At 38.3% G+C, this 22,982-nt stretch overlaps 1 protein-coding gene across 3 annotated transcripts in view; it reads left to right on the top strand.

The window, feature by feature from the left end:
- Ammecr1 (AMMECR nuclear protein 1) overlaps nt 1–18,480 on the top strand; it is a 114,088-nt gene extending 95,608 nt beyond the window's left edge. For all 3 annotated transcript variants that reach the window (XM_047536967.1, XM_047536968.1, XM_047536969.1), the window contains 3 exons: nt 10,170–10,260; nt 11,644–11,740; nt 14,027–18,480. In XM_047536967.1, the coding sequence (XP_047392923.1) occupies nt 10,170–10,260; nt 11,644–11,740; nt 14,027–14,141 (303 nt within the window). In that variant the 3' untranslated portion in view covers nt 14,142–18,480. The remainder of the gene's footprint in view (nt 1–10,169; nt 10,261–11,643; nt 11,741–14,026) is intronic.
- Nucleotides 18,481–22,982: the final 4,502 nt, after the last annotated feature.

Here is a 22,982-nt window from a genome sequence, read left to right as displayed (position 1 = left end):
TGTGTTGTAGCAGTAGAATCCCTCATTAAAATGCACAGATCAGAGCAAAAAGGGCAATGTATAGAAGTACCAAAACATAGAGGTAGGTAACTTTGCTAATGAGAGACATCCTTGTGGTTATGAGGACGAGGAATGGGACTGATGGTAATAGCTAACTAATTTCCAGATCATCAGGAAATAAATGGACTGCCATAGGACTGGCTACCATCTTACTGTCTTTTTCATCCAGGGGTTTTAAAGAAGTCTATTTCAACTCTCCTTTGGTGACATGTCTCTAGTTTTATAAAGAAAGTTAGTAGTAAAATAAGAGCTTAGAGTTTGTTTTAGTTCCTTCTCTTATAATGTAAGAAATTTTGATAAATGGTTTCAAAAATGAGTATAATTAATTTCAAGTCAATGTTGAATTTTCTGGAATGATCAACAATGCTTCCATATGTTGTATTTCCTCAAAGTAATAATTATAACATTTGAAATGAGTGTCTATAGATAGTCTCTCAAAGAATCTGAATAGTTATTAAAAAAACAAAATTCCACATAGAAGGCTATAAATTATAGGTAAATTGGAGCAGTGGCCTCACTCTTCCAAGAATTACTGATCATTACCCACATCATGATCTACTTATTGCTCTGATAGGTATGAGAAGGATGAAGAGTGAGTAATTTGGGGCAAGAATTCATTAACTGATAAATTAGAATATCCACCTGAAAGACTAAAATGGTTATGAAATGAGAAGAATTGCTCCCCTAGGGAGAAATCCAATATGTTCTGCCTTATGTTTGAACACAGAAACTTATCACCATTGTTCTGAGCTCTTCAGTTGACAATATTATCTTAACTCTGAATGACAGAATGATTGGCAGACATGGTGCTTTAGAAAGAAAGAAAAGCTCATGCAGCATGTTGGAGCCCTCCAAAACAACAAATAGCCTGGAACTGTAGAGTTAAACTCTTTGGGCACCATGTTTCCTTTTAAGAACTCTGAAAGGTTATTAAACCAATGACATTACAATGGGTAGAGTTTGACTTGAGGGGTAATTCTAGGTGTGTCATCTCATAGCCACTCATTTTCAGGATGATATAAGCGAATAAGCTTTTTGTTTGTAGAAGAACTTGTATAGCACGTATGCTACCAGTGATTTTGTGGAAGCTAATGTAGCACTTTGCTGACAGAAGTCAAAATATTTCCTAGATTGTAATCAGGCATCTTTTACTTCTGAGCTTTAGAGACAAGATCATTTAAAGAAAGGCATGAAGAAGAAATGTTTTCTGTATTCTAAAGTAAATATTAGATTGTATTTCAATACATTAATGACATCTTCACAATCCTGAAGACATTTTTTTTGTATCTAACTGCCTGGATCACTTGTCTACACAGCTGTCACCTGGGCAATACATTGTTGTCCTAAGGTAGTGTGTTGATTCCTCTTTAGTACGTGACATTTACATGGAATCAACCCATTCAGGTGGGGCTGGCCAGTATGATTTTTCTGTGGTGCCAAAATCTGTCCCTGCACTATAAAACTAGACCTCTGAGTCCCTAGTCTTCTGTCCCTAAAGTACCAAAGCATGTGTCATTATATGTGAGCCTTGTGAACTTCTGGTGCTCAGAGAACTGCACTTCACTTTAAAAGCGACCTCTAAAGAACTCCTCTTGAGCAACTGTAGCTCCATTTCTGACGTACTTGGTTGCAGTAAATAATAGGACGTTTTTGTAACAGCCTTTATAAGAGTAAACAGATGAGATGAACAAATTGTCTACCATCATTATCTCCCATATATTTTAGAAGTTAATGTTCTCCTATTCACCCTCACTTCCCCAAAAAGGTTTACTTTTTTTTTTTAGCTCCTCTTAATGTACCACTGAAAACAGAGTTCCCATTCATACACAGATGGTTAGCATGACTCATAAAGTCAGCAAGTGAAATGACTTCTAGTTGTATACATTCTGTTTCCTCCCTTGGTTATATTTTCCCAACTATGAGGTACACCATGTTTTGCTTCTCTTCTATTTTAAAATTCCCGCCTTACTAAAAATCATGGGCTTTTATACATCTAGAAAATGCTTTTCACATTTATTTTCCCAGAGACCTTGATAATTTTGTGTAAAATCTCACTATCATTATGATAATTTAGTCTTTATCTTGACACTCTAAATGTTGTTTCAAGTGCTTTGGAGCACTGGGAAAGGAATGCTTTATGTTTCTTGGCCAACTAGAAAGAATTTGCTGAGCATCAACCAGTGAGTGTATAAAAAGCCTGGTGGAGAAGCAAGCTGTACAAAATTAATGTAACTTTTTGGGAGGTACAGGGATTGAACCCAGGGGTGCTTAACCCCTGAGTCAAATCCCAGCCTCTTTTTTATAATTTTATTTTGAAACAGGGTCTTTCCAAGTTACTTAGGGCCTTAATAAGTTGCTGAGACTGGTCTGGAACTTGAAATCCTCCTGCCTCAGCCTCCTGAGCTGCTGGAATAACGGGCATGCACCACTGTGCCTGGCATAATGTAACTTCTTAAAAGGTGATTTAATGCAAAGAAGTTTTCATTAGCTATTAGTACCCTTTGAAATGGGTAGCTTCCAACATCCTCCGCTTCCTGCTTTCCTGTGTTCTTTGGTGGGGGGAATTTTTTTTCTGTTTCTTTCCTTATAATACACAAACTCTTTTGCTGCTCCTTCCCTAGCAGTTCCATTATAATCTATTATTTCATATGGGGCTTCCCTATGTGTATGTAACCCCAGCATTTAATAAAAAGTGCTGAATTTGGGGAATAAGGGAACCTGGGTTTTGTTCCTGACTATCACTGCCTAGCTCTGTGACCTTTCCAAACCTCAGTTCAGTTTTGCCAGGAAGCTGAAAAGGTTTCTCTAGACACAGAATGTGTCTATGACTGACTCCTTTTTAAAAAATCGCTTCTGTTTCATTTTAAATCCAGAGATTGAATCATCAGTAGCCATTTAGAAGTCATAAGAAGAGGTCCCTAACTTTTAAAATGGCCATCGTCAACCTAAACATAGGCAACAAAAGTGGAAAATGATCCATTTTAAAAATTGTACATTCTAGATTTCTTTTCAAGAGAATTCTCTTAAGGAAGGAGACTACACTAAGCCATTAATGCCTTTATTTTATTACTGCATCATCCCTTGTTTTAAGTCAGTATTATATACTGAAATGAAGCAAATATGTTAGGGAAGGATTATTCACATTTCAAGTAGATATTTTGCTTTGCAGAAGGACTAACTAGGGTCTCATTTTCTTCCTTATAACTTCAGGATTAATCCATTTATATAAATACACATGTAATAAATGCACATGTAACATTTTTGTAGTACTGGGAATTGTGCTCCAGAAGAGCACAGTGGAAGGGGTGCTCTTCCACTGAGTTACACTCACAGCACTCCCCACCGCCGCTTTTTTTGAGTCAGGGTCTTGCTAAATTGCCAAGACTGGCCAAGAACTTGTGATCATCCTGCCTTAGCTGCTCCAGTCTCTGGGATTACAGGTGTGCATCACTGTGAGGTGTGCACCACCATACCCAGCTCCCACATATAACTTTATAGGAACGAACTCTTTTGTAGATTGAGCTGAATCATTTTGAGTCAGATACTCAATATATGGTTCCAGCCTGAATATGATTTTTCTTAATTTTCTATCAGGTAAACATTACTTCATATTGCGTATGTTTGTCAAGAGATGATTCTCCCTAGCCTTTGGAGAACAAAATAATTCACATTTCTAGATTCTGAAAAAATTTCATAACTTTGGTTTTCTTACATATAAATTTACCCCCTTCCTCATTCCCTTTTTTAAATAAAATGGTAGGAATGTATTTTTTTAACTTCTGATGAAAAGAGGCTTTTTATTTAAAGGTCACCTGTGTTGCCTGAACTTTGCATAGGAAGCATCAGGATGTTCAGTTTTCATGGAATGTTCATTACAATTAATCATTACAGAGAATTGGTTTTTTCCCTTAATTATACTCTGAGTTTTCACTTGTTCTCTGCAAAACCTTAGAGTAAGAACAGTTTCTTTTATTGCAAATGATATATAAACATGTTTGGCTTCATAGCTTCTCAAAGCACCTCTTCATTAACCTTGCTTTATTTAAAATCTTACTAATGCTTTTAAAGTTCATGAGGGTGATTATTAGGTAGTTCAGGTATTTTAGAACTGTGTGTCAGTTGTTAGTTAAATAAATCTTATCAGGTTGTTGTTCAGTAGCCATTGTGAATAAATTGGCAGGCTTGTGTTCCTGATAGACAAGATGTCTAAAGCTCCTATAAGAACCAAAATTGGTACTAATTAGTCCTTTAGTAAGCTCTGCAAAAGCCAAGAACTTGTCCATGGAGACAGAACTAATTTCTAAGCTAAAGGTGACTAATTTGCAGGAATTTTAGAGAACAACATACATTTATTTTTTGGTCAAGGAAACCTTTGCAGTTATTTTCACAAAATAACCAGGGGAGGGAAAAAAAAAAAAACCTTCATCTGAGGTAGATGATGAATCAGAGTTTTCATAATAGAATATGTTAAAAGGTTACTGGTGTCCAAGTGATGGCTTTGCAATCAATTATCCTCTTTGATTTCTGTTTCTAGTATTTGTTCTAAAAGCTTCTCAAAGGATATTTGAAAGCAAAGATAGCTATAGGAACTGGTCAGATAATGGATTAAAAAAAATCCTAAAATGTAGTTCTTGGTGGTATCTCAGTTGGTTCAGGAGAAATATATTTTTTAAGTCACTAAGAATTTTTTCTAGGTAGCACTGGGATTATAAGCCATCTTTATTTCTCCCCTTATAATTTTATGAAGAGATTTTTTCTTATAACACTTACACACTGTTTTATAAACAGATTAAAAAATAATTCATGGTTGCAGTTTAGAATTCAAAGATACTGAGTCAAAAAACAGCAGAATTGAATCAACACTCTTTAAATTTTACAACTTGGTTCAGTTCTGAAGGAATCATGTTCACCAGGTGGGCACCTGTAGAACTTCAGACTAGCTTCTCAGCTTGGTGGGTGGATTGAAGTGATGCAGTCATGGCTGTGATGATTTGATGGGCAGATCTTAGGTACTCTGTAGTCCAAAAAATTTTTGGTAGTGTCAGGTTTAGGAGGGCCAGTGGTTTATTAGAATCTGTACAAATCTTTAACAGCCTCTCTGATTAAAATCTCAAATTTTCTTGCTTAAAGATTTTATTCAAGAGTATAAATGTGAAGTAGACCCAAGTTTGAAGAGCTTTTTCTACCCATGTTGAATCTGTGTTCACTAGGAAAGGGCAGAATCACTATTTTCCCAAGGCTGAGCTAGGGTGGGGCAAAAGGAACTGTGAAGTGATGAGCATAAAGGGGAGATGTGCTGCACTGGAATTTTGTGTTTTTCAGGGCAATAGCACGTATATTTCTTTCCTCTATATATGAAATGCCAAACTCTAGCTCAGAAGCTTAGACTGCCCAATGCAATGTTTGTTTCTATCTGTGGTACCCTGGATCATTTTGTGACAGCACATGCACATCTTCTATGATGCCAACCTCAACAGGTTAGGGTGTATGCCAAGCATACTCCTTTCATTCATGCATTGGCACATTGAGCCTGGCAGGTCAGTCTTATGTGAATGGCCAGTAACTGGCTGTGTTGTTAATTACAGAGTACGCTTTGCCAAATTATTTTGTCCAAAAAGTGTGTCAAACAACTTTTGGTACTTTGACCTCCTGATATTTTTTATGTTATTCAAGATGAACTCATTAAAAATGAGTAGAGTGAGCCATGGCAACATTCTTATTCTTTCAGGGAAACCCATCATTTGGTTTTGAAAACGGGGATGAATGGGACTGACTTTGGCATTGACTAAGACAGGATGCCACTTGAGAAAGTAGACTGGGTCTGTTGGTTGGTCAGAATGTGATCAGAGGCAGGTTTGGCTTTGAGGGTCATGACCGTGGAGGTAATTGTGGTGCCTACTCAACTTAGAGTACAGTTTATACACATTCATGCTTTTAGCCAGATGGCTCTTATTGTTCTTGTTCCTCCCTCTTCAGATCATAGGCTTGCTGAATTTGTAGCACTGCCAGTGGATCACAGGACTGACACTTACCTTATAGACAGATTAGGTATTAAGCTTTGACTATGCAATTGTGAAGGACATAATATAGACTGGGCATTATAATGGGGTGGGAGGGGGCTATTTTTTTAATGTTCTTGTGTTGAGGGTCACTGCATTAGAGGATAATAGTTTTAAGTGAAGCCCCATTTCTAACAAGAGGCCAGATAATGAGGATAAATGAAATCTGCAGACAGTCTCAAAGCTTCATTTTAGCCATTATTTATAATCTCTTCTCCTATCAAACCTTTTACTATGTAGCAAAATTGATTAATTTGCGTGTATCTCTATTCTCCCACATCCTCTCTGATAGAGAAATGGACAAGAGGAAAGAGGATGGGTTGAGGCCAGGTGGAGTTGGGGATACATATAATCCCCAAACTGGATAATCAACTCCAGAATAATCAAGATATATTTAGGGTCTTAACATTAATCTTGATATTTAATCATTCTGAACAATGTTAAAAAACAAAAGATTGTATAATAGCATTAATAAAAATCACTTGCTGTGGAATGCTTCAGAATAAATATGGCTTTCTTTTTTAGCATGAAATAGGAATCTGTTGAACTGGTTGGTCTTAATGTTCTCTCGGCACACACAGATACAGCTCTGTTTAATTCCATATCCTCTTATCTATAAGTCCTACATTTAATTTACTACCATTAGAGTTGATTTATAGCTCTGCTTAGCAAAAGTACAGTCTTGATTAAAAGAATATTATCACAGCTGATGGGCCTTGAAAGCATTTTTTTTCCTAAGACTTTCTAATAATTTTGAAAATGACCTGCAGACTCCCATAAGTTTAGATTTGCAAGTAACCAGTTTTTGCCCACCTGGCTCTACTTTGGACAATGGTAGGATTAGTTAAGGGCATGTTTAGTGACATAATTTTCCCAAGTGCTATCTCCTTCTCCATTCTTAGAAAGCTGCTGTGATAGCATTTTATAGCAGGTATGCATCTGGGAATCCCAGTTCCCTAGTCAGCTGATCTCTTATCCAGCTGATAACTGCCGACTATAGCCATTGCCTCCTGGGCTGCTGCTGGACTGTAGGATTCTCCAGTCTGTAAAGGAAGGATTCAATTATTATGCATGAAGATTACATTTTGTAGTTGCTGCTCTGACAGATGCCTCCCTGAAACAATATGGAATCTATTTCTGATGCTCATTTCAGTGGAGATGACTTAATTTGAAAAACCATCGATTTCCAGAGGTTGGCCAGAGTTGGTCATTCTCCACAGCAGGCCATTTTTCACTCTCTTGTTTTGATTGTACAGTATGACTATTTGGCACCATCTGTGATTCTGAGGCTAAAGAAAATGCTATTGCTCAACAAGTGACAAAAAGTTATTATGCTTTTGATCCAGTTAAGAATGTTTTTTCTCTTGATTCTGATGGTTGAAAAAAAAATGAGTCACTCTGGTTTTGGCTTTGTGGAGTATATTTTTGACCTATGAAAACGTTATTTCTCACAAAGGAGTCACTTTAAAATCACTATATTTTCATTTCAATTTACAGGGACTTTCAATTGTTCAAAATCATAGGAATCTAACAAAAACTAAAAGTTGTAAATGTGACAAGAAATCAAAATGGGAGAATTTTGACTTTTTAAAATCAATTTTGACTTTTTAAAAGCACTCTTACTCAAGAATAATTTTTATTTTGGTCAACATGTCCTTAGATTTTGATTTAATCTCATATAAACACCTTTATTGAGATATAATGAACATAGCATACCATTAGTAAATTGTTCAAAATTACTCCTTTTTAAAAATTACTCTTTTAATTGTTAAATTACTAGGCTTAAAAATCTCTGATACACAGGTTGTACTCCTAAGAAGAAAGGATTTATGTGTCCAAATCACAACTCCCCATTTGCCTAAATCACTTCTCCCACTCTAGTACATAGCCACATAGCCAGTTTGTCAGAGCTAGGATGGTTATTAGAGGTCACCTCATTCAAGTAGGATAAAAATCACCTGGGGAGTTGTTCTTTTTCCAAACTCTACTTGCTGAAGCATGAAACCTCCTGATATTCTGATAAACTTCTCAGCTTCTTCCCCCCCACCATGCCAATTAAATATTATTAATTTGTCTGACACACTCATCTCACAGATAAACATTCCTCTCATAATTTTGACTGGACATCTTAATAAACACCAAAATTCTTTTCAATTTCAGCGTGACAGATTTTTGATAAATAGAATGAAAGATTCAAGATTCACTTCAGTGAATGAAGGAGCATAAATTACTTATGCTGTATATTTTTAAAAAAAAAACATTATGAAGAATCTGATATTGTTGAAGGAAAAAATTCAGAGTCACTGATCAGGAAGTCAGTAAACAGAAAATGTTGCAAATTTGTCATTGCCTCTGTGCTATGTCAGGCACCAGAGAGATTACTAGATGTCCTTTATCCTGGAAATGCCTGATAGCTAAGCACTCATATTTCTTCTCAGCTGTCCACAGTCATTTCCCACAAGGTCTGGGAGGTCTTATTGTGTTAGTTTTTAAACAGCTGCCCTGGTTGCATTTTTAGTAGAAGGAGATTCATAAGAATGTTGATATTAAATAGATAGAAGAAATAGCCACAGAGATATGCTTTAATAAAAAACAAACTCCTTAGAAGATCTGACAGGTTGTAATGGATAGATGTGTGGAGATCTGAGGAACAAACGAAATGCATTTCCCAGAGGACTTTTTATTCTCTGAAAAATTAGAAAATTTCATGCTAAGGGAAGAAACAGCAAAAGAGGTTTTCATTGACCCCTTTTCCTCTTCTAGATCTTTACTTCCATACAGATGGAAAGATTAAGGTCTATGACTTAACTCACCTGCTGTGACAAGAAACCACCATCCTGGGGGATAATTTTCACCTGGTTTTACATCTGTCTCCTTCTCCCCCAGTACCTTGGGAAACATTGATTTGATTCATCCACAGATTTGGAAGAATGAAATGGGATGGTTTACGCTTTTGAAATTTTATTTTTATTGTCAATATTCACAAAGAGGTTAAGAACTTTGTTCTTTCTTTAGTGTACACTATTCTGTGTAAGATATGAGAGGAAAGGCCAGCTTTCTTTTGATTGTATGCTAATCAAAGGAAAATCACATTACTTTTTAAAAAACATTAGCAAGAAATAGCCCACTCTTACTTAGAAAACTATCTTTTTTAGGTCATCACCAAAAGTTTGTTTGACATTTTAAAAAGTTAGGCTAGGATACTAGAAAAACTGGGCAAATATACCTTGCTCACAAATGATTTGAAATCTTTATTGCTTTTAAACAGAAAGGTACTGTGTGATTATGATCTGGTTTTCATACTTTTTTTCCGTCTTTTGTGACAGTATTTGCTTGCCTACATATAAATCAAGGTTTCACAAGGACTGGACAGCTGTGTATGGTGGCACATGCTTATAATCCCAGCTACTTGCAAGGCTAAGGCGGGAGGATTACAAGTTCAAGGCCAGCCTTGGCAACTTAGCGAGACATTGTCTCAAAGTTAAATAAAAGTAAAAAGGGTTGGGGGAATGTCGTTCAGTGGTAGAGTACTTGCCTAGCATGTGCAATGCTTTGGGTTCAATCCCCAGCACCACACATACACAAAAAGGACTAGACAGTTTGGGAGGGAGTCAACACAGGAAGTTTGGGAATGTAACCTGAAGTGGTGAGTGAACCTGCAAAATAGGGTGATGGTTTGTCATCTCCTTGAAGTCCAGTTCCTTTTGTCTGGTTCCTTAGTGTTACGAGTCACAGTTTGAGAATGGCAGCAGGATTATTGCCATCGACCTTCTTACTCTATCTACATCCCCAGAATGGTTGTTCCAGTTTTCCAAAAAGAATAGCATAGCCCACTACATTTTGGGCATGTGCAAATTAATATTTTCAGTCTCCATGGCCATCATAACGGCCTTCAAATCCAAAGTCAAAGTTATGGAAAGAGAATTGACATGCACTTCTTAAAACAAGGGAAAGAGAAAAGAACAACATTCTCTTGAAAATTAAATTATAACCATTTCTTTCTGTTTCTATGAAGAAGACTGTACTAATAAAACTGCCAATTTCTTTCAGGTGGGTGTACATGGCATTAGAATAGAATTCATCAATGAAAAAGGATCAAAACGCACCGCCACCTACCTACCGGAGGTTGCAAAGGAGCAAGGTCATTATTGTACTTTATTTCATATAATCTGGTGAAGAATTTAAACAAATATACAACTTGAAATGTGATATCTGACCTTGCAGTTATGCCCAATAATTGATCAGTGTCAAATTATAAGAAGCGACTCTTCTATCACTGCCACTGCAATGTCTGTATCAAATCAGTGAATTACGCTTAAGCCAAATCTCTGTACTGAAGTTTGACAGCATACACTCAAATATACACTTTTCAAAACAGCAAAGATTTATAAAATTTGGTTATTATTTAGGCAACACTTTGCTACTAATTTGAAACACTCTTTTCCTATATTCCGTTGTGCTGTAAATAGCCTTGTGGCATAAACAAGCCTTTAGTTTGATGGCCACATAGTTCATTGTCACTGCCAGAATCTAATGTTTCATTCTTAGGTGGTTGCCATTACTCATCCTGCTAATATTAAGATTGTATGTTTCCCCTTAAGATTGGAAGCATCATGAATACACAAAGCATTCATGTTTTATATGCTGGGTCTGTACTTCCTAACCAACATTGTCTTATTTCACGGATGTATCTTTATGAACCAGCACTGCAACACAACATAACTTTGTGGTAATTTGTTTTTTCTAGACATTGCTAAATTCTACTCTCATATTATTTGAAATTAATCTCTTCTTTTTACCTTATTGAGCTTTTCTTTTAATCAGAAAGCATTTAAATTTGGTTTGATCATATAAATGTAAGACACATAACAGCAAAATGTAATGAAGTTAAACCACCAAACGAGAAAGTTAGTCTTTAAGGCAGTTTTCTAAAGATTCATTTGGGTTGCTTTAGAAAATGTCTTCATCCTGCAGGATTATTGACTCTGTAAAGCTACAAAATAGAGACGGGGCCTCAGGTATTAGCATACCATCCATGTCAGAACCAAAAAATATTCCCTGGGATACTGCACACAAATAATCGATTCTAGAGATACCATTCACACCAACAGCTACCATGAGGTAGTATGGGAATCCTACATACTATTGAGTTGGCACAATGAAATGTAGGCTTTTCCCTCTCTTTTGAAGATGTCATTGTTGGAGAATACAATGGATATGGTTTGTAACAGAAACTAACTGATCAGATTCTCCCAGTCTCTTAGACTCCATGCCTTCGAATATAGTTGAGATAATGAAGCCAATGTTGTTAGTCATGGACAGCTAGAATTTAAGGTGTGTGGTGATGAACCTGCCTTTGTATAGGGTGAAATCTTAGCTCTTCTGTATGATTGTTTTTAGAACCAAAGGAGTTGATGACTTTTGGTGACAGTGATAGCTAACATCAACAAAGTCGTTTTGTATTTAACCAAAGGTGCTTATTACATGTACTTAACCAGTATTTTATCTGGTCAACTCTTCACAGGATGGGACCACATTCAGACCATAGACTCCTTACTGAGGAAAGGAGGATACAAAGCTCCGATTACTAACGAATTCAGGAAAACCATAAAACTGACCAGGTACAGAAGGCATTTTCTAGCACAAGGCTAACCAGTACATTTTGATGCATAAGCCTATAACCCTTTGATTTCCTTGGTCTCTCTAACTTATACTTGCTTCTCTTTTCTGAAACAGTGGAAATGAATGGCAGGGCTATACTGAGGGTGAATACAATGGAACTCTGCTTGGCAGTAGAGCCTGTGTGATGTATGAGCCCATCCTTCCCACCTTTAGCTCTCTCTGATTACCCTGGCTGTGTATGAGTAAGCCCTCTGAGACTTTATTGGAGAAAGTGTCAGAATTAGATATTGGCTAGCTTTTGACATTGCCTAGCAGAACCCCAGGATTCTGATAAGCAGTCCTCAAATTTGAATTTAACCTTAGAATTTTGGCAATGATAAAAGTCTACCGTGAAGGCTTGTTGAAAAACACAATTGAGCTAAACTTGAATGCTAAATGAATTTCGGCATGGAATAACAGGGATACTTATTTTAAAAGGAAAATATCAAACATTTTAGGAAAATGGGTTGCTGTTTCCATTTATTTTAATGCCAGAGAACTGTATTGAATGCCTCTAGTCTAAAAATGGACCATTCTCAGCTGTAAGCAGTTACAAATTTGAAAATGCCTCCATCTCTGCTCTCCCTGCATTCACAATTGAGACTAGTAAGGCATGTACAGAAGTAATTACTATAAAGCAGAATATGATGGATGAATGAGAGATCATAAAGTAAGGAAAGAGGAATTCCAGGAGGGGATGGGGAGGGAATAGAAGGTTTCAAAGAGGAGGTAAATTTAGGGCTGGGCTTAAGGAATGGGTAGAATATTTGACAGGTAGAAAATAAGAGAGGAAAGGGATCCCCTGAAGACTTTTTAAGTCAAGGCACATAGGAGGCAAAGTGCAAAGTAAGTTCTGAGGAATGTGACTGTTGGATTTGACTGGTCTTTCAGTGCACATAAAGAAGGTAGTCATTAGGGGAAAATATGGCCCAGAAGGTAAGTTAAGTCAGATGATGGAGGATCTAACATTCTAGACTAAGAAGTTTGGATCTGATTCTAGAGGCAATTAGCCCTTGTAGGGTTTCAAACAGATGGCCTTGGGGAAGTGTAAGATTGGAATTAGAAACAGGAAAATGAGCTAGGAAGCACTGCTAGAATCTAAGAATCTGTAGAAGTGCAGTGGGGGCCCTTTAACTAGAGCCATGGCAGTGGTATGGGAAGAAAGACAGGGACAAATATGAATATATAGTGCAAGAAACGAAAGGGTTTAGTCACCATTTAGAAGTAAAGAAGTCAAACTTCAATCTACATAAAAGGGACCAAAGTCATCCTGTGGAGCATAGGGACCACAGGAAGACAGTTAGGTTTTTGTGTCAGTTCTGAATTTGAAGTACTTCCTGTGATATCTATCCTGAAACCTCTAGTAGGTCACTGAAAATGTACATGTGTAGAGCTCAAGACTAGGGCTGATACTTTATGATCATCTGCGCAAAAGGTCATGGTTGAAGCTCTAAGGATTGGATTCACTGAGGGGGGCAAAATATAGAGTCAAAAGAACTAAGGATAGAAACTAGAAAATCCTACAAGGCGCAGGTAGGAGGAATGCTCAGAAATAAGAAGCAGAGGGAGAACCAGGGGCATGTGGAGGTATAGAACCAGTGGGACTGGAGAGCTTCGGAAGGAGAGGGCAAGGGGTGTCGCATTGGAATGGTCAAACAGAACTAAGGATAACCTTCAGACAGTTGTTTCCATGGAAGAGAAGCCAGGGAGCACTGGGCTGTGGACTAATGGAGAAAGGGACTGAAGGCAGAAACCACATGTCTCTTTTGTAGAAGCTCGGCATGGGAAAGAGAAGGTTCTGGTACCAGCATTAGGAAAAACTGTCAGTTAATGGCAAGACCTAAGTAGATGTGTAGACAGAGAAAGGAATGGTAAAAGAAGGAGCGATGGAAGATCTCTGAAGGAAAGCCGTCAAGTGAATGTGATCCATATAAAATAGTAAAAGGTTGGCCTTTCCTTATTCCTTCCTGTTAGCAAACCAGGGGGCAATAAAAGCTCAAGGGGCAATAAAATTTCTTGAAAAATTTAAGCAAGGAGGAGTGGAGTGGAAAGAGCACTAGACTCAGACTTTGAAAATTCCTGTGTTCTGATCTCAGCTTTGCTTACTAGCCGCATGTCCTTGTACAAGTCACTTGTTCTCTCTAGACCTCTGGTTCCTGATTTCTAAAGTTATCTTAGGACCTTCCTCTCTCTGGCAATGGCATATCACTTCATGTTAACTTTTCTCTTCCCTGACTTTCTTTCAGGTACCGTAGTGAAAAGATGACCTTGAGTTACGCTGAATACCTTGCTCATCGCCAGCATCATCACTTCCAAAATGGCATTGGGCATCCCCTTCCACCATACAACCATTATTCCTGACACTGAGCCGCACAGCCAGTCACTGGGCCTCTCTGCAGAGCTCTTCCCAGGAGACCCTGCGCCTTCTTGGTCTAGCTATCTCTTTTACTGTACCATTTTATGATGATAGTTTCCGTTGCCATGGTGAAGCTTCGACATCGTCAATTAAGATCATCATGGTAACGGGTAGGAAAGTGGCATTTGTTAAGAAGATCCTGTTTTGTTATTTTAGATCATTGATTTTTTTGCAGCATATATAACTTTTGGGGTTTTCTTTTCTTACAATATTAGATAGAACTTCGCTTTGCTTCCTCAATCAGGTTTCTGTCCTTCCTGTGTTCTCTGCTTCTTCCTTTCCTTCCTTCCTTCCTTCCTTCCTTCCTTCCTTCCTTCCTTCCTTCCTCCCTCCCTCCCTCCCTCCCTTCCTATCTTCCTTCCTTCCTTCCTTCTTTCAACTGTGGATGGAAGAAATTGTGCAGTTTGTAAGGGTTTTATTTAGACTTGTCTTTAATTTTCCTCAATAAGATAGTTATTTCTGATAGCTGAGTTTGGAAGTAATTCATGTCAAATTCAGGTATTCATATATTACTGTTGGATTTGCCTAAATTTCACTTTGCTATGAGAGCTTAGTATTTGAGTCTTCACTAGAATATGTTTTTCCCATGGTTAAAATAGAAAAAACTTTAGTTCTAATAGTGAACATTCACGGGTCCATGATAGGGCTTGTCACAAAGACAAACCATTTCTGCCTACTGTGCTGGTTATCATACTTAGGAGAGACTGCCTCATCACTTTTTATAGAACCAATTTACAAATTAAAACACTGTTTTAAGAAAGTGCAAACTATCTTTCAAATAGGCTACAGAAATCATTTTGAAGAGCAGCAAATATTAGGAAGAGAACAGATGCAGAATTTAGTGCCTTTGAGAAGAATATAATTAAGTGGTATCAAGAGGGGTTAGAAAAAAGGCAATTTAGAGAAATATTCTTGTAAAATTTTATTGTTTCTATATGTGAAACAACAGATTAGACAAATTCCTTACTCTGGAGTATTTTTTTAGCTGAAAAAAAATTTATTTTGAGCAAATAACCAAAAAGACATTTGTCTATTTTGTATTAATTTAAATTTGTTAGCTTTAGGTTTCAATAAGTCATAATTGGCCAGAGACAATTTTAGCTACCATCTGAAGATATGGTAAAGATAATCTAGTGAAAGAAAAGTTCATATATGCCATTTCACATATGGTGTGTCTGTCATGGAGACAATACTGAAGATACTATAAAATAGCTTGAATCTCTTTCTGCACTACATACTTTTGATAGAAACACTTTTAATATGTTGCTAAGATGCTATGTTATACATACAAAGATGGAGTTGGCATTCAGATAGGCTGTAGTTAGAGCCTGGCTCATTTGCAGGGCCAGACTTCCCCTGATTCATACAAAGAGAACTTACGGATGTCAATAGGAGGTCCATACATATATCCCCAGGAAAAATTACACATGATTCTGGAGAAAGATGACCTTCATTTGATGGTAGTATATATAGATATATATATAAGTATATATATTGGGGAAAATATATAGTTTTTTCAAACAGGAAATCAATATATCAAGTGATGAATAAAAGTATGCTGCAGAATATATATTCTAAAACTAAGAAATGTCACTGAATATCAAAAGGATATAGCTTATACATGTACTTGCTTGTGACAAGTGACGGACTGCTAGTTCTGAATTCTAAAATTCTTTTCTAGTTCGTGAAAATTGTGTAATTGGCTGAATTCCTTCTGCTTGCCACTGGGGCAAAGCACACCGCTTTAGGTTTAATGAGAGTTCTTAGAAATTTGTTGGTATTCCTTCATCCACAGCATCCATTGTTGAAATAACCATTTTCAGTTGTGATGCCTTAAACTCAGAAGCCAATTGTTAGCCTGAAATGCAATCTTGGTAGCCAGTTGTATAGAACTCAGAGATTAGTCAGAAAAAGTTAGCTGTTGGGCTGTAGAAAGGGATTTGGAATCCTGTCATTTGTACTTGGAAGCATTTTGGAGTAGATTAGTCTTTCATTATAAAAACACGTGGCTACCTGATGGAAACTTTCTTACCCTTATAGGGAAACTGAGCACAAGTTGAATGATATTGTCTGCTGCAAAAAAAAAAAAAAAAAAAGGTAAATGAAACAAACTGAAGAGAGACAGAATAGACCAATATTGTTGTGAAATCCATCCTTATCCATCATCTCATCAGTTCAACAGGCTTCTCGTCCTGGGTGGAGCTTATGGTTAGAAGTTTTTTTAAAGAAAAGATCTATTACATACATATATGTGTGTGTGTATACATATACTGACACATACATGCATACATATGTGTGTTTATGTATTTAACGGTGCTAATCAATCTTGAGCAGGTCACGTGACTGGTCATGCGGACTCTAAAATCATATCAGATTTTTTAAAATCCTTGATATATGCAGATGTTATACAGATTTTCTTACCAGTGTAATAATGTTATACTGAAGAAATAACCATCCTGCAGGCTTCAAAGGACGAGGTCAGCAATATTTCCCACCATGGCTTGGGGGAAAAGGATAGTTTTGTCTCCTTTTGTATTCAAGTTGATGAACAGTGCATTTTTGTCTCCTAAGTAGGTGTTGACTAAAAGATTTTGTAGTATAAAGGGTGTTATACAAACTTTAATGGTGTGCTTCGAAGAAACAAACGCTAGACCCTTTCACCTTTGTCGTTAATATTACCAAGCTGTTAAATATGTGGTTTGAATTAACTTTGAACTTGTCGAAATATGTAGCATGTGTTTAACTCAGACGAAGATTCTAATTGCACAGGTTGTGTTCTAGCCAGTTGTGGTTTATTTGTTCAGAAACACAAATGTGAACTGCACTCTTATCACCAGAATATTGTACAAGTTCAGTGATCTTTAAACAGCTCTGAAGTAATACTTGAACTTCATTTGAGTAGCACAAAGTTTACATAGCCCCTTTTAAATGTTAATTAGTTCAATTTCAGTTTTCTGTTTTCAAACACATGGGGGGGTTCCTCTTGGAAAAACAGTATGTATTTTACTTTGGTATGTAGCAAAAGGCTTCCATTTCTGGAAGGGTTTTCTTGTTCTTAAACAGGGTCAGCCAGGTACCAGATTCGTAAAGAACACTTGTCCCCCCACCCCTCAAGTGGCCTTCTGACTGCACAAGAACGTGCTACTCCCCTCTCTAGGCGCCCCTACTGTGAGAGGTCGGTGAAGTTGATGGAGGAAGTGCAAGGCTTGCTCTCTGTCCCCCACCCCACTTTGAAGCAGTTTTACGATTTTCGGTCCAGTGCATACAGTCCCAATGCCCGGCACACCGGAAGTTTGTATACTGGCCTCTTTTCTTGTCTTGTGCAGGAAATTTGAAACTGTCATCTGGAATAGGTTCCATCTCTTATGTGTGTTAGATCAAACCAAAGAAGCCCCCAGCCATGCCCAAATGCTGCTCCAAAAGCCTGCCTTCCAGTCCTTACAAAAACCTTGCAGGATTAAATGTGTTAACTTTTTTATTTTTGTACAGTTTCTAAGTGATTTTTGCTAGTGATGTTAAACTGAATTAAGTTTATTTGAGGGGTGTGAGCACCTCCTCCATTTAAATAAACTGGTGACTTTCCTTTTATTTTTTAAAAGCAGAAACCCTTTGTGTGCCTCTCAATTTTAAGGGTTTCTGATTACATTATTCTTAAGACCAGCATTGATCCTTTATATACAAAGATATGTTTTCCTTGTTTTTTTATTACTGTTTCAGAAGAAAATGAACCTTTTATTTTGCTCTGGACCCAGTAACTGCGCTGGTACATAGACGCACTGAGAAAATAAACTTTTGTAACCACCTCTGACTGCTTTTGTATATCAAAGTTGATTACTTTTGAAATATTTGGATCTAGTTTCTAAGTTATTTTAGTGTTTTATATGTTCCCCCAAATTACTTTGAATCGGTCACCAGCATAAAGAGTTCTTGGTGATGCAATGGTGAGACTTGTAATGAGCAAAAAGCTACCTGGAGTAGCTCTTCTTTTCCTTCTTTCTTAGTAACCTGTTTTTGGATTACAGTAAGACATCACAGATTACCTGAAACCCCTTCCAGTATAACTAGGTCCTCCTTCCTTCCACATTTAATTGCTTAATAGTTTGAAGAAACTATTGGAAATGGGCATTTTATATGACAAGTATGGCTTTAAAATATCAAAAATGAGCAAAAGGAAAAAATACAAGAAGGTTTACGTGGGTCTGTAAGGTATGGCTGTGGAAAGATATTGTAGTAATTTTGACACTATTGTTATTACCTTTAAAATCATTTACCCAATAAAATGTTAAAACCAAGCTGTCATTTGTTGTTTATTTATTTAACCTGACTCACCATAGGATCTTGGTCTCAGAAATACTTCTCACTCAAAGGTTCACAGCTGAAGACCCTGAAATAATACAGTTGGGAACTGATATTGATTAAGTTTGAAATAGCGCACGGGCCATCTTACGTGCCTGCAGCTGCTCCCTACTGTCTGATTTGCAGATGTCATCCTTTTGCCTAGCCCTGAATCCTGCCTTGGTGATGCAGATTAACCTTTATTTGGACAATCTAACCTGGCCACAGATCTGAGGCAAGCATAAGACTTGAATTCCGGTGGGAGCTTAGCTGTGCTTAAGCCTGATCCGGATATCTTCCAAATCAGTCAGTGGTTATTGGGCGTTTGCCCTTTGTGAGCTAGTTGCAGACAGTGGCGGGGCTGCCCGTGAAAACCACCTGATGAGGTGGGAACCCTTTCCTCTGCCATCAGGGAGGTCCAGGTCATTTTCTGAGTACAGGACAGACTCTGAAAATGCCCAACTTGTGGCCACCCACACTGGGCACAGCACACGTAAACTTAATATACCAGTTACTTTTCACGTTCCACATTGGTACCTCCAACTTCCGCCTGGGGGAAATGCCTGAGTCGGGGGTAGCACAACTGGCTTTCAAGGGCCAGAGAAGAGCCTGCATCCAGAATGGAAGCTCTTGGGGTGCCACTTCAGGCAGCTGCTGCCCTGTCTTTCTCTGTGGACATTGTTGAAATACCTCTGGCTCTCTCTAAATCATTTGCTGTCCCACTTTCATTGTGCACATTCCAGGGTTAGTTGCTAGTTGAATATAGGCAAGACAAATTTCCTGTTGCATTGCCCTGAACCCATGGTACCATGTCAATTTTATGACGTACTTCTCAATCGTGGTTGCTAAAATCAGCCGTCTCAGCTCCTCGAGGACTATTGTGGGTTTGAATAGTTCTCCACTAAGGCAGCCATCTGCTCAGGGTCTATTTGTTTTCATCGCTGTGTCTAATGGGACATAAGATTTTTTTAAACGATTTAGATGATATTAATAGGTTCAGGTGGAATGAAATAGGCCACGACATTCTTTTATATATATAAATATGTATTTATATAAAAATACATATTTATATAATAAAATACATGTATTAGTGGTCACATCGAGGATATAGTATTAGAGGTTCTCTCAATGATCCAGACAGATTTCAGCTTCATTAATCACTTCATCTACCTAAATTCGTGCCAGAGTTTCTGCATTTTCTCTTTAGATTTTATGCCTCACTGGACACCTTTTAAATAGCTCTACCGCTTCAGAGGGCAAGCACAGCATGTGGCATGAGGCAGTTCCTTTCTGTTGGTGGAAAATAGTGTCATATCCATGGGATCCTATCAGCATGAGCCAGGGAAAGTGCTGTGGGGAAATCGCACCTAGTTCAGAGCCACCAGCCAGGACAGCCCACTCCCAATGGCTCTTCCCACTTTCTGCATGAGCTGAGACAAGTATGGGTTTAGGTTGGTTAAACGCTGATAGCTTCTCATCTGTTGGCTGAGGCTTTTCACCTTCAAGAGGAAAAACTGAATGGGAGAATGCTGCTGAGGCAAGCGCTGCACGTTTTTGTTTTCCGCTGCGACATTAAAAGGGCTTCCTTGATACTTGCAGTCTCATGGCATGATCTCATGTTCAGACCCCAAGCCTGATGAAAGAAAGCTTTCAAGAAATGGAGGGAATTTCCTTAGGTCCAAGCACAGTTCAGAAGCGAGTTTACCTTCTGATCCCCCAAACTTAATTACAACTTTGTGCGATGGCACATGCCCAGTGGCTAGGGAGGCTGAGGCAGGAGGATCACAAGTTCAAAACCAGCCTCAGCAACTTAGTAAGGCACTAGGTAACTCAGTAAGACCCTGTCTCTAAATGAAATATTAAAAAAGGGCTGGGAATGAAGCTCAGTGGTTAAGTGCCCTGAGTTCAATTCTCCAGCACCAATAAAAAGACCCCTGCAGAACTGTAAGGTGCAGCTCAGTGGTAGAGTGCTTGCCTAAGGTGTGAGGCCCTGGATTTGATCCTCAGCACTGCAAAAAAAAGACTCCCTCCCCCAATGTACAGTAGATACTCCTTATCTGCAGGGAATATATTCCAAGATTGCCAGTGCATGCCTGAAACTGTGGGTAGCACCAAACCCTATGTATACCTATGATATAGTTTAGGCACAGAGATAAATAATAACAAAATAGAACAATAATAATATACTGTGATAAAATTGTCAGCATCACTGCTCTTATATTTGGGACATTAAGTAAAATAAGGGTGACATGGACACAAACACTGCAATACTGTAACAATCTGATAACTGAGATAGGTGCTAAGTGACTAACTGGTGTGTAGGATATAGATTGTGGATACACTGGAAAAGGGATGATTCACATCCTGAGCAGGAGGATGCCGGATGGTGTGAGATTTCACCACACTACTCCGTGTGCAATTTAAAACTTAGGAATTGTTTATTTCTGGAAATTTCCACATAATATTTTTGAACCATGGTTGACTGTGGCAACTGAAATCACAGAAAGCAAAATCATACACATGGTGGAGGTTATTATTGACTGTCTCAAGTTGTTTAAACAGACCCACCCAGAGTGCTGGTGTAGGCCATGTGCTTGTAAAACACTGATCTGCACTCGCAGATTTCCATTGTGGCAGATGATTACCTGGTTCAACAGGTGAGATGTGGAGCTGCTAAGGCTGGATCATGCAGTTGGGTAGTGGCTGCTCACTAACTGCCATGGGAGCCTCGTGCACATGTTCTTAGATAAGGATTCCTCCAGACCACAAGTGGCAAGTGATTTGTTCACCCATTAATCTTCCTCCATGGCAAAAGTGACACTTGTATTTTTAATCAAAATCTTAGTTGATACATCATTATGTTAAAAATATGAGATTGAAAGCAGTACTTCATCGCTATAAAATACAAATGTATGCCAATTACTTATGACGCTGAGAACAAGAGGGATGTTTAAATGACTATAAAAAATTTGTAATGGGGGTGATGGGTAGAAGTGGCAGTTCCAATCTCAGGACTCTACTTCTGTATTTTGAACTGATGGTACAACAGCAAGAAGGTCTTGATTTGCATAGAGATGGAGCTAGCTATCTTGCTTGCTTAATTTTATGAAAGTGGGTATGTAGCTGGGCATGGTGGTGCACGTCTGTAACCACTATGGCTTTGGAGGCTGAGACAGGAGGACCAGTAGTTAAAGGCTAGCCTCGGCAAGTTAGCAAGGACCCAAGCAATTTAGTGAGACCCTAGCTCAAAAATTTTTAAAAAATGACTGAGGATGTGTCTCAGTGGTTAAGCACCCCTGGGTTTAATCCCTGGTACAAAAAAATTTGGGTACATATAGGCTTAAGTTGTGAAGATCCAGTGCAGTCACGACATTCTGAACCAATGAGTCAAGGCTTGCAAAAATTCAGACAGGAAGACGCATCACTCCCAAGGTTTCAAAACAGAAATGAGTCAACTCACAGCTCTTAATGTGAACCCATTGGTGGTCTTCACTTGCTATTCTGGATGTGACACATTAGGTGTCTGTTAGGTGTTTTTTTCCATTTTTATTACAATTTTAAAATATTACACGTTTAAACACAAATGTGTTTTCTGAATTATACGTTTAAGAAATTTGGAGCCGCTCCAACGAATCCCAGGATCTCACAAGACAATCTGAAAACCATTGCTGGAGTCTCAACACTCCCAGTTATTTTGAGAGCCTTTGGGAAGCCATCACTTGATGAAATGACAGCTTTTTTTTTTTTTGGCCTTTTCCGCCCAAATGTCAGGCTCACTGTGATCCATCAATATTTATTGAGTGCCTGTCCCCAAGAGGCATGGAACCGTGCTCGGTTTCAGAATGAATATGGTATAATTATGTAAGACAAATTAACAGTCCACTCTTTGAGCTAAGAGTTGGGAGGGGCACACAAGAAGTTTGGTCTAGTTGGAAAAAGTCCTTCAGACTGGGCCCCAGGCAACAGTGGGGCTGGCTTTACAGGGTTTCACTAAATGGCTTCCATGTCCGAGTGGCATTAGGCATAGTTGTAGCTGCCCCTTTGGGGCGTGGGGACTCTCCCACATGTCAGCACCACATGATTTGTGATTAGAGGAAGAGATCATTTTTGTTCCCACAATGTGTCTGTTTTCTCCCTAGCAGGAATGAGCAAGGTGACTGGGAGAGAAGTTCTGAAATTGTGTAGGAAATAGATTTATGAACATGCAGAATGGCATGTGGCAGCTCAAAGTTGTGTTCTCTCCTGAAACGCTGCCTCAGAGGCCTCGGGACAGAGATGAGACAAAATTTGCTATAGAGGCTTCCTTGAGGCCTAGGAAGGAGGAAAGAGTTTACAGTACACTAACTGGTTGAACAATTACCCCATGGGTGAGGAGTCCTTACACGGGGCAGGAGGAGTAAATGACGAAAAGGAAATCAGTAGCTTTCTGAATCAGCTGCTATGTAGGAAGG

Source organism: Sciurus carolinensis, chromosome X (genome assembly GCF_902686445.1).
Source record: "Sciurus carolinensis chromosome X, mSciCar1.2, whole genome shotgun sequence".
In the NCBI taxonomy this organism is placed as follows: domain Eukaryota; kingdom Metazoa; phylum Chordata; class Mammalia; order Rodentia; family Sciuridae; genus Sciurus; species Sciurus carolinensis.
Note: the sequence above shows the minus strand (reverse complement) of the source record. Positions and strands in the feature narration are given on the sequence as shown.